The 12453-nt window shown below is 38.4% G+C and overlaps 1 protein-coding gene across 1 annotated transcript in view; it reads left to right on the top strand.

Moving 5' to 3' along the window:
- Positions 1-2907: 2907 nt before the first annotated feature.
- MOSMO (modulator of smoothened) overlaps positions 2908-12453 on the top strand; it is a 21810-nt gene continuing 12264 nt past the window's right edge. The window contains exons 1-2 of the mRNA XM_010177912.2: positions 2908-2937; positions 3326-3395. Coding sequence (XP_010176214.2) covers positions 2908-2937; positions 3326-3395 — 100 coding nt within the window. The remainder of the gene's footprint in view (positions 2938-3325; positions 3396-12453) is intronic.

Below are 12453 nucleotides of genomic sequence, written 5' to 3'. Positions count from 1 at the left end.
ATGAATCTTCTGAAGTATTATGTGTAGTTCTTGGTTTTGTGTACTCAGTTGCTTTTTTTTATTTGTGAAGTATGATTCCAGATTCAGTGATACCTCTGGTCTTACAGAACAAGCTATATCCAGCAGGTCATTCGTCCTGAGGCAGTTAACTCCCTGCTCCTATGAAATACATTGTCTAGTACTAAGGGGCAAGTTACTGCTGTTCATTGTTTTTCCTCTGCATGTGGTAGCTCTTCCCGAGGAGTTTTGCTGCACAGTTCCAACAGGAGCTGTAGCTTTGCTGGGAGCAGCTTAAGGAACTATCACAGGTGATAGCACCAAGCAGTGATTCCTGGCTCCTGCTGAGCTTGAGACCTTATTGCCACTGAAGTATTCTTCCTTATTTCGAGCCCTGACTATACATGGAATAAACCCAAGACCACATGAAGGTACTCAAATGAACCAGTATTTCAGAATAGAATAGAGTAGATAAAGCATCAACAACTTAAAAGAGGGTGTAAACTCGAGTTCCAGATGGCACTGTTGTTCTAAATGCAGTTTTCTGCACAAAAAGTAGAGGAGGAGAAATGTATATGTAAAAATCAGTATGGCATATTATCACTTACTTTTGCCCTTTAGGACCTGTGCTGAGAAGTACGGACAGTGCTCCTCTTTGGAGAAATCATGGTACAGAGCAATCATTGTGCTGTCCACTGAAGTAGATACTGTTTTGTTTTATTTCTTTGATTTATGGATAGTTGGCTTTTAAAAAAGCTGTCTGTAAAAGGATTCTGGTGATCATCTGTTAAGTGTCTCGCAACATACTCAAAACACAGCATGCTACTCCCAGTTCTCCTCAGTAGAGAATGATGGGACATGATAGGAAGCAATTCTACAAAATCACCTTTTTCTAATGATTCTTATACTGTATCATGTAGTGACTGTGACAGAAGAAGTTACATGTTCTTTCATGAACCTGTTTGGATTGCATACTGAGAATACAAACAAAATGAGGCGATGATACAGAGGACAAAAAATTACATACCATCTTGCCCTAGAAAGAAGCGGCTGCTGAAAAGCAGTCTCTAAAGCCATCTGAACATCAGATTATTAAAATTAGGTTCTGGAACATAATTTGTAGGAAGACACTTTCCTGTTGGTAGATGCCCCCAGGTGTGTGAGGGGCTCTGTGATATCTGATCTAGATAATGAGCGGATTAGGACTTGCAGATACCGCTAATGGTACATGCATTTTAGGGATGATGCCAGTGCCTTAAAAATAACACAAACCCCGAATAAGTACTAATGAGGACTGGGAAAGAATCTGAAATCCATTTAATCTGAATATTTTAACAAAAGCAGTCTGCTAATAGGTGTGCCTGGACTGGGAGTGTCAGTGCCGTCTTTAAAATGAACATTTCCATTCCACTTCGTGACTGTAGATCTCTTTTGGATGTAAAAATCTGACAGAGTGTGTTTGAATTGTGCTTGGGTTCTGTAATTGACCAGGCCTTAAGGCACAAGAAAAATTATTAGTAAGGCATTGTTGTAATGAATTAATTTTGTGCTTGCTCAACCATTCAGCATTTAAACATATGGAACTATTTTATGTGTAGGAAGAATTTCATGAAAGAGAGCTGTGTCAGCCTGGTTATTGAAGCCTGCCAGAGCAGAGATGAGAGAGCTGATTGTTTCTGTCCGTAGAGAAACTGATGTTTTACATCTGCTTTTTAACAAATACCAATTAATACTGCTTCTGTTAGCTGAATGTTTTGTTTTCTCTTCAGTATGTGAAGGTACAAAACTATTAGTTTGCCTTCCACCAAATCACGTTGAATTCCTCATTCTCTAATTAGTGTTAAAGAATTAGGTCAGAAATACCTGATATAGAGTACAGATCTGGGAGCCAGTAACTTGCATTTACCTTTCAAATCTAGCATGTGGCACAACTGATTTTGGAAGTTGAATGTTGACAAGTTATTGTAGTAGTATCTCAGTTTCTTCCTCTGTAAAATAGAGGTGGTATCTTTACTACAGAAACTTCTGTGAGCATTAGCAGCAAAGCTTTAATTTAATTTTTTTAAACTTTTGTTTTCTGTCACAATTTTACTTTATTAAACAAAGGGGAAAAAAAAGTCTAAGAATAAGAGGTACTGAATTTTTCTTTTCTGATAGTATATGTTTTTGCTAAGGTACTTGAGTTTCAGGTATTTGGAATAACTTTTTTCTTTAAAGTATTCAGTTCACAGGAGTGTGTACAGTTACTATAGAACTAAATTATATTCAGTATGTGCAGATACAGATTTATTTTCTGTCTGTCCCGTGTTTTACTCAAGCAGTATGTAGTTGTAAATCTGCCATATAGACAGTACAAATTGTGGGAAAGATATATTCTTGAGACTTCAGCTTTGTGGCTTCAGCAGCTATCTGCCTTTCACTAATAGTGATTTTTTAAATCAACTTAGAGCTGATTTTCGTTGTGCATATTACATTTGTTACCATGATTTAACCAAGATTAACACAAGTGACTTAAATATATGAATCTTAAAAGTAAGAATTCAATAGAATGTACTGCAAAACAAAGATTTTAAAATGTCTGAAATAAAAAAGGAGTCCTGTTAATGATTGAGACTTACTAGAAGCATTTGTATTGTTTAATTTTCAGCCAGCGCTTACATGTGAGCAGCATTATGTAAACTCCATTTGTACTTCTGCCAAAGCAAAGAAGATCAGTAGGTCAAACTTTTAAGCTTGACCTACTTTTTTATAGGTATCTCACAACAGCTCAACTTTTGCCCACTTATTTTCTTTCTAGTCTTGAGAAAAGTAGAGAGAACTAACTTCTCTTGTCTGCTGCAGTACAGCTGCAGTATGTAGGATTTTCATCTTATGCAGGAGTTCACCTAGTTCTTGAATCCTTTTCCAGCAATGGTTGAGACCTGTGTATTTCAGAAGAAGGTAACTAGAGTAACTCACGGATGAGGAGGAATATTGACCTTTGAAGAGGTTGATTGCTGCTGTCTATTTTAAAATCAAATATAAAATGTTGTTCACAGTACGGTGGAACAAATGGTTTTGTTTCTTGTCCAAAGTAATTTGGGAAAATTACAAATTCTTATGAACTTATTGTTTATACAATTTTAAATTTAAAAATCTTTTTTTATTACATAATTATAAGATGTTCTTGTAATTCACAATGCCTGCAGATTTAGTAATGGACAATCTTTTTTATTTTTTTTTTTTAATCGAGGGCTATATGCAGGAAAAAAGTTTGATGGTAATTTTGCAGCAATCTCCTATATGTGTGCTCCAGCTGCTTTGCTCAATCTCACTTTTCTTCCCCAAGCCTCTGACTGATGGAGATACACACAGATCTGAAAAACTGGAGATATGGCCAAGAAGAGGATCTGTGCAGGGTACGTGCCTATTTTAAGGAGAGAGGAAACAAGCTGGAGCATTTGACTGGCAAAGCACTTATATTGGCCTAAGTCCATAGGAATCTATATGGAATTAACAATTATAGATTATATCCTTTCTCAGGGTGAAGCTCTTGGTTTCTTCCTATTATATCACATTTGATTTCCTATTTGATATATTACCTTGTATATGTTTTTTTTAATTTTGTAAATAGAGTTGATTACAGGAGTTTGGTCTCTTTTGGGTACCTTAGGAAACGTAGTCTGACTGTGACTGTCGGTGGGATGAACTAATCAAGTGTGAAACACTAGCTGCTAAGAGTTAGAGGTTCAAAATTCCACAGAGTATGTAGAGTCTAGTTCCTCTCTTTAAGCAAAACATACTCATTCTATTATGTCTGGGTCCTTGGGATGAACTAAAATGCTCCCTTGTGAAGGCATCAGAAGCCTCCCAGGGATTTATTGCAGTATCGGAAGCCAGCGTTTCCTATCCATGCAACGTGGTGTGATAAGCAACAGTTGGCTGCTACCCAAGAGCCTCATGGTAGCTACAGTTCTGTGCCATAAATTACAAAGCACTTTAGGATTATTAAGGATGACAGTCTCTCAAGGTGTTGTGATTAATAAACCACTTAGATGTTTAAATGTTTGTCCAGTTGAAAACAGTTCACATTAGGCCTTGAACTTGACCATGAGCAATTCTTCGCGAAGTTGTTTGGACACCGCATTAGTGGGGTTGAGCTGTCTCTGAGCTTGGTACATCCAGTAATTTAATAATCAAATGACAGTGTTCATAGGCAGTAAAGACAAGTAGTTTACTTGTATAGTGCTCATCATTGAGCCAGCTTTGCAGTTTATAGTGTTGCAGTTCTTACTCCTGGCTTTCCTGTTCTCTTGCTCTCCAGTCATTGCCCAGGTTGTTCTTGCCTTGTTTCCATTCTTGCCTCATTTCCACTTCTCTTGCTGTGACTGCTTCCAGCTATTGGCAGCAATGTAATTAGTTTTATTTTAAGGAATAAGATCAGAATAAGGGAGAATAGGACAGAACTGATTGTTCAATTTGCCTCAGAAATGCTTTGCTGTGAATACTTCAAAAGAGCTGCTTGAATCTAGATTCTCTCTACAGTTCTCAAATTGATGGCATATATACTAATGTTATTAGGCTGTCTCAGTAAAACAGCTTGCTTTCTGCAATAAAATCTTTGAATACCTCTGAAATGAGACGGAGCATGACTTCCATGATAGGCAGGGCAAATGTGTAAGTAGCGGGGAGTGGTTTTATCTGTAACTTCATCAGTATGAGCTTAATGCATCAAACATACACAACCTTTAATTGTAATGTCTTTATACCAAAGCAAAATGAAGAAAACTGATAAGAGGTTGTCACGGGCATCAAGTTTCCTGAAGATTTATTTTTGTATAGAAGGTGGCTTGTTTGACTTGAAAATTTGCTTTAATGTTCACTCTTCTTTGTACAAAATAGAGGTATTATAAATTGCAGCACTAAGAGATACCTTTTCTTAAGTGTAGACAGCGACCAACTGTATTCCCACAGTCAGTGGAAGTGTTGGCTCCAGAACTGCCACAGTGGAAGATTCTGTTCTCCTTTCTTGTCAAGGAGAAAATGCACTGCATCTTCTGTGCCTCTTGATGAGAGGAGCGTTGTAGGCGTTGCGTGCTGTGGGGGAAGAGAAGTCACAAAGGTGAAGAAAGAACTTTTTTTTTCCCTAGGTTGAATTCCATTCTGAAACTAATCATGCACCTAAATTCATGTGTTAATGATGTAGTTCTCCATTGCAGAAACTCGTGTGGGAAGAAGCATGTTTCACTTTGTTTTTTAAACCCACACTTAATTCAATTTAAAAAACTATGCAACAAGATTGTACAGGAAACCTGAAAAGATTGAATGGCCAAGAATTTCTAATGTGGTCTCATAAATTCTTTTGGTGGAATATTATTGGGTCACTTAGCAATTACAAGAAGCTCCCTGGAGCTTCATGCATGAAAAATGGTGAAATAGAGAGTAAAGGCTAGAAGTAGTAGTTGCTGTTTTACAAACAGAAGTCTGTTGACTTATGCCCAATGTAATCTGAAGTAAATGGTCTCTGTAAGTGTAAGTTCAGGAAGATGAAGTTGGTGATAAAGACAGAGCATTTCTTGACTGTTTCTATTGAATCTAAAATTAGAAATCTGTTTCAGAATGTAAGTATAACAACTGTATAAACATATGTTAACAGATAGGCTCTTTGGAGCACTATATAACATTTGATTGCTTTTTAAGAACAGTCCCACTTGTTCAGAAAGGACTGAGCCCTGCTGTTAAGATAAAGTCGTATTTTATTTCAGTAAAATGCAAATTTAACTGTTCAGGAGTGGTCTATCTTCTCTTTTTCTAGGCAAAAAAAAGGTCTCCAGATTCTTACAGTGTATTTTTGTAAATGCTGATTTGTGATAAGGGAGAAAGTACTATCACCACACAGACTGCACCTGTTAATTGCCTAAATAATTCAGGCTTAAATTATGCAGGCTTCTAAAATGAGGACTTGCCCTAGCAAAAGCAATAAGAAAATATAACTTCAGAATAAATCCTGCATATACTCCCTGCCTTTGTGTTCTTTGCTTTTAATGTTTTTTGTTGTGATGGGAACAAGTAAATGCCTAAATTTGAGAATTATTACTGCAGAAGAAAGTTGGGTGGGGTTTTTTTTTTCAGTTTGCTTGAAAAGTTAAAGCTGCCTTTTATACTGGGGGGGCTTAAAATGTTAATCAGGCAGGAAACTATGTGCTGACTGTCCTTGAGGACAGATTGTGTGTAGTTAAGCTGTATATCAGTCTGTCTTTCAGTACATGAATTGTTGCTTCTAGAGAATAAATTCTTTCTTGGCCCTGCACCTAATACCTATTTAAAGTGCAGTTTAACCTGTATTGCCAGTTGTTACAGGCATGTCATACACAGATTTGGCAACAGTTAGAAAGTGCCTTTAGGAATAAAAGCTAAGGTTAGGTTTTATTCTACTTGAAGTATTACTCTAGTTGCAATAAAATATGTCTTGGGACACTTTGATGCCATTCTTCAACTGACAAAGGTGCTTTATGGAATAAAGCAAGTCTAGTAGGCAGAGATAGTATCTTTTATATCCCTAGTTGATAGAGTGGAGGAAGCTTGTGTGTCCAAGGAAGGGCTTGCAAGGCCAGAAATGTGCTTAATCTTTACAATTATTCTAGTTGTTCTAGTAAAAAGTATTACTTCTGCCTGCAAACTTCCCTTCTCATGTCCTTGTTGCTCTAAATACAGTCCTGCCATCAGCTATGTGATTTAAAGAAATGGCCACCAAATTGTTAATACATTTTATTTGCTTTTTGAATATTTTGTTCTTTATTTAGCAAGGTCTGTCGTAGTTTTTGGCAATCTGGGCCTAAAATTTGTGCTCAGCAATGGACCAGGAGAAAGTTAGGCTCAGCTGTAAGAAAGCATTCAAGCACTTAAGGTGTACTTAGACTGAGTGTTTGCAGAGCAGACACCTAAAACTTGCAAATGTGTTTCTAACCATATAAATGACAAAAGGCATTTCAACACTTCTCTTTTCACCTTACACCACTGGATGATTCATAAGGGCATGGAAGAGCCAGATCAGTGAGTGTCCTTGGAGTGTGTCTGATGCAAGCTGAGATCAGCACAAAGCACAACAGTTATAACTGACAGAGGAAGATCATCCTTATTCCTCCTGAATTTTATTTGATGCACAAGAAATCCTGAGGGCAGGGACAGAACCTGAATCTTCTCCATGCCTTCCAGGGAGGAGAAAGTAGGGAGGAAAGGAGAAAGTAGATAGGTCACTAGGCTGGATAAATTCCTTTAGACTGTAACCAGTAAGGTTGACAGATATTTCATCTTTAAGAATAAAGAGAGAGAGAGAACAATAAGATACTTTACCTGGTGCAATTTGAAGTTTTTGGTATATCTGTCCTGATCTGCTTGGACATCTATTAAGTTTGAAACTCAACTGACTTGGTGAAATGGTGCTTTATATATGCAGGAGTTAACTGGACTTCAGAGCTCTCCATTTTTATTGCCAGCCCGTGAACAGACCGCTTTATAAGACACCTCTGTGGATGGTGATCATTAAACTGTGAAGATCCAGGATTTCTGTGTTCTTGCTGGTTGTGTTGTGTTTGTACCACGTGGCAGACTCTGGTGCTGCCATTACTGGCGAAGCCTGGCCACCTGAGGTCACTGGCTCCTCAGGCTGTGACCTGTAGATAGATGATGGCTGTCCTGGAAGAACCTGCACAGCAGCCGTACAATGGTGAAGTGTTTAGCAGACCAGTTCTGAGAAGGTTGGGGTAGAGTTGTGTGGTGTGTTGGATGGAGAGGTGTTGTTTTACAGCCCTGTCTGGAGCCAAATATAACTCTGTTAAAAAGAACACAAGTTCATCAGATGTTAAATGGCAGAACAGCTGTAGGTGTCATAGCTTCTGGCTTTCGACTGAACATATGGCATAAAGCTGGTGTAGCTGACTAGAAAAATCACTTTTAAATATTGACACTGGCTTTGATCTTTTTTTCTTTTAGGCAGTGAATTTTGTCAACTTTGAGTAGCTCTGTTTTGGATGGGGGAAAAATGGAAATAACTATGGAATTTTTTTGTTGTTTTTTAAGCTAAAAAAACCATAAAATTTTCTTTCCTTTTTTCTTTTGAAAAGTTATCTTTTTTTCCAGGCCCTTGCCACTTCAGAAACTGTAAAAGATTCTGGTCAATGACAACACTATCCTATTGTGCAAATGCTTATAGTGTCAGAAAATAAACAACCAGAAGGATGCAACTTATTAGAGATCCTGTTTACCAACATTTAATTAATGCTGTCTTCTGAAGCAGGAAAGAATACCTTCAGCGTGGGCAGATTCTTGGCTCTGATACATGAGAACACACAGAGCCTTTGTTATGTCCTCAGGAGAGTTGTTCCTGCGTTGTTGCCTGAGGATAGCTCTTTCAGTCTGTGGTGGTCCATCTATTCTTAAGAAAAAGGGGGGGGGGAGGAGGGTCCAAACCAAAACCCAAACATTAAAAACCCACCCCAATATACAAGCAGCATGGGACTGAAACTTGTATGTTGGAATTCACAAATAAACTTACTTTTTATTGGTTCAAATGTCTGCAATTTAAACATCACTTACAACTCGTATATCAAAATGATTGGTATCTATAGTAATAAACTTTTCTAGTATGTATAAGTCATAAGGATCTTTCCAAATAGATGGCCCCTGATTTTTTTTCTCTTTGGGGGTGGGAGGAGGGAGGGAGAAGACTGTGGTTTTTGTGGAGGGGGATTTGGTTTGAATTAGGCATGATACAAACATCGAATTGAAAACTTTTGAGACAACTCGGGCACCAGATGGTCTTCAGCAGCAAGGCAGGCTTTTCTGCTAATATACCACAACTCTTTTAACAGTGAGTTTAGACTTTAAAAATGAAAATTCTTCTGTTTAAAAGCCAGTAAGCTTTGGAGCTCTTAAGAGTGACAAAAATGGTACCTAATAAAGTAAATTCTCTTGACATTAGAGTGTTAAATAGAATTCAGTTGGTAGGTTCCTCATAGCTAGCGTAAAAGCTGGGTTTGAAGCTAGGGATGTTGCCTCACTTAGGGTTGACAATATGAGTATTGTTAAGAAAGTCACTTAGTTCCTGAGACAAGGAAACACCCTTTACATCTTTAGAGCAACAAGGATGATGCATTTCAAAGTTGGTTTGAAAGGGAGAAAATGTTTTGATTTCAGAGAAGGGGATAAATGGAGTAGGAGAGAAATAGCAGCTGATAGAATAACATGCTCTATCTTGCAATATTGACTTGAATTGCTTTTACAAAAGGCACTCTAGAGATAGCAAAGATTTCGCAAGTAAATCTAGGTCTTTATTAAAACTGATCTTTTAACATTGTGTAAATACTTTTTAGGTGTTTGTTTCATACCAATAAGTGTCTGTTGGCCTATGAATTGATCTTGCATCTGGTCTGCTTCAAAATGAGAAACTCCAAAGCTTTTCTTCCAGGGTTATGATACCTATTAAATGATTTGAGAGACAAATCAAAGTGAATGCCAAAACCATAAGATCTGGTGTACAGGAAAGATAATTAACAATCCCTTTGTTTTGAACTCCTCTGTGTTCTGTGCCTTTGCAGTTAATCCTCTGTTAGTCTTTTAAGCCTTTCTCTAGATCATCCTTTAACATTTATAAATCTTACTTTAGTAAGTCTGAACTTGGTTGCCTCTTAATCTACTAACTGAACAACATACTGGAACATCCGCAGTAAAAGAATCAATCTGCCGTGCCACATCCTGAATACTGTACTTGCATGCTAACCTCAAAGTTATTTTATCGGCATAAGTCCCAAAGAGCATCTATCCAAACTACCCCCATCCCTCACAAAAGAAGTAATTATTTATGTAAGAACAGTAACAGATCATACTGTTAACAGAATCATACTTGATTGGAAACTCGCAGTTGATCCTATCTTAATTTTTTATCCTTTTATATACTCTTTATAGTTATTTAGGTATAATCCAGTTATTGTATTGTCCTACAACAATGACCTAAGCAAAAAAATGTAGGAGAGGGTGTTCAACTTGCTTATAGTTACTTAGCTGCATTTAATTATGTGTATGTGCTATTTTACAAAATGCTCTGATACGACATTATTTGAGGCTGTAAACATTTTTAAATTGCTTTAACGTGTCAACGGCTGAAAATTTAGATGAGGACTAACTACATTTCCTTTTACAAGGCTATAATTCTGGGCAGCTGTAGATATAAAAAAATTCTATGAGCTATGCCTGTGGACATCATTCAGTGGGACCTTAGGACCCTGTGCCCTGTCATTCTGTTTCACTATTACAACATGGACTATGCCTCTTAGAATCAAGAGGTCTTCCCCAGCATTAATCCTTTTTTCCTCCCCAGTTTTAAAGTGCTTTGCAAACCATCAGGATACTGTATCTTTTTCCTTTTCACACCAAGGTGGTGCCTGACCTGCAAAAGCATAGCTTTTTCCCTAACCTTCTGCATTGCTTACTCTAAGCATGAGTAATCCCCTCGTAAGAGAGGGTACAAGGCCTGATTTCTGATGGAGTTTTACACTGGAATAAGTAGAACTAACTATATACACCCTGGAGTACCTGCCAGGCTATGGTAGGGAAGGATCAGCAGTGCCAGTTCCCTGGATTTTGGGAAAGGCAGAAGGAAGAGTACTCTGTTTCCAAAGAACTAATACTTGGGAATATAAAATTAATAGAAATTTCCCCCCAAACCAAAATACATATAAATAAACCTAAATAAGTCATTCTTTCTTTCCCCTTTCTATAGTAACATCACTTTTAAGTGCCCATTGCAGGAAAATAAATTCCATGTGTAAGACTGGGAAACATCCCACTTAATCTGCCTGATTCCTTGGATGACTTTGAAAAATTTTCTTAGAAATACCTCCTCCTTGTTTGCTGTGACGGGCAGTTGCACTGGAACTATTCTTACCATGCTCTGTTGTTTGTTCCTCTCAGGAATTCCTCGGCTATGCTTCGCTCACTTTGAAAGCGGTCTTCTGTCAGAGAAGCTTGGTTGCAGGCAAGGAGCAGCAGACATGTTAAAGGCAAGGTGGCCAAAGTCACTTTGGTGGTTATCCTTAACATTGGTACAGGGAATTAGTCTGCCATGACCAAATCACTGTATTCTCTTTAGACCTTTAAAGTTTCCACTTGGATTGGGTAGCAGGCTACAGCTGTGCACTAGACAGCTGTGGCCTGTTCCTCGGTCTCAGATGAACCTAGACCTTTTTCCATTCCAGTTTATTAATTGGATAGAACTTAAGAAACTTTCCAAGAACAACTCAATTTCCTCCTGTCCTTGTCTGTGGCCCCTTAAGAGTTACAGGGAATGGCTTAACTGAGCTGCCCTTATGTCATTCTCTAGCATCTGACTGTTCCTAACCAGCAGCAGTTTATGTTTTCTTGTGCCCAAATAACATAGCTCCCTGTACCACACTCATTACTAAAACATAAAATTTATCAGTATCTTTGCCACATTGGCAGTGCTCTGAGATTTAAGTCACCAACACCTCATTAGGAATCCTGAAAACTGTGCTCTTAGCAAAGATGGTTTAAGAAGTCTGCAGTACACTAAAGAAAAGTACCTTGTTTGAGAAGAAATTGTCTGGCAGTCACAACTGGGGTTTCCAGCAGAACCACACCATCTACTCGGGACAGTGAGGGAGGGAGGGTGGGTGGGCTGTCTGGGAGTGGTTGGATGTTTTAACCTCTTCACTAGGCATATTGACCCATAATATTTATTTAATGTTAGTAATAAGCATTTTGCTAAGGATGTGGTTAATGTATGGAAGGTAAAAGTGAGGATGCTGTTGTCAAGGAATATAAAGATGCATTTAAACCCAAGAAGTATAATTTTCTCTAAAATGATTGGAAAGAGTAAGGACATTTTCAGATGGGGAGAATAGGGGAGGGCAAAGGAGGAGCAGGTACCCCGATCTGTATAAGCAAGAGCAGTTCTGTTGTGCTTTGCACATTTGTGTGACAGTGTAGCTGCTGAGCTCTGTGACCTTCTAACATTTGAGCCCCACCTCGTTCACTACATCAGGTTTTTACCATATGAATTGCTTCTTATGTTATGTTATGGTAAGCTCTTCATGGCAGTGGCATCTCTCCTGTGTCCAGCTGGCACACTTGATCCCACGTGTTGTGGCAATCAAATAACAGATGAACAGCGAACGTCTGTTTAGCTGTTACTGTGCTTCGGATTTCCAGCTGGGGTATGCGGTGCCTCTTTTAATAATTCTGAAGTGATGGAGAGGTGGGGGAGTGAAAGGGCTGCAGCAATCTTTGTTTCTTTCTGTAGTGTGTGATTCCTCCTTGGTGGCTCTGTAGTTACCACGGAAACGGGAGAGGGATGCCACAGCACAAGCAAGGCTGGAGTGGGACTTGTGGGTCAGCCGTGGCAGCCACATACCTGCACAAAGGGGGAGAACTAGGGCTTGCCTTTCTTTGGTTTGGTGCCTT

The sequence above is a fragment of the Antrostomus carolinensis genome, unplaced genomic scaffold (assembly GCF_000700745.2).
Source record: "Antrostomus carolinensis isolate BGI_N321 unplaced genomic scaffold, ASM70074v2 scaffold25931, whole genome shotgun sequence".
In the NCBI taxonomy this organism is placed as follows: Eukaryota; Metazoa; Chordata; class Aves; order Caprimulgiformes; family Caprimulgidae; genus Antrostomus; species Antrostomus carolinensis.
Note: the sequence above shows the minus strand (reverse complement) of the source record. Positions and strands in the feature narration are given on the sequence as shown.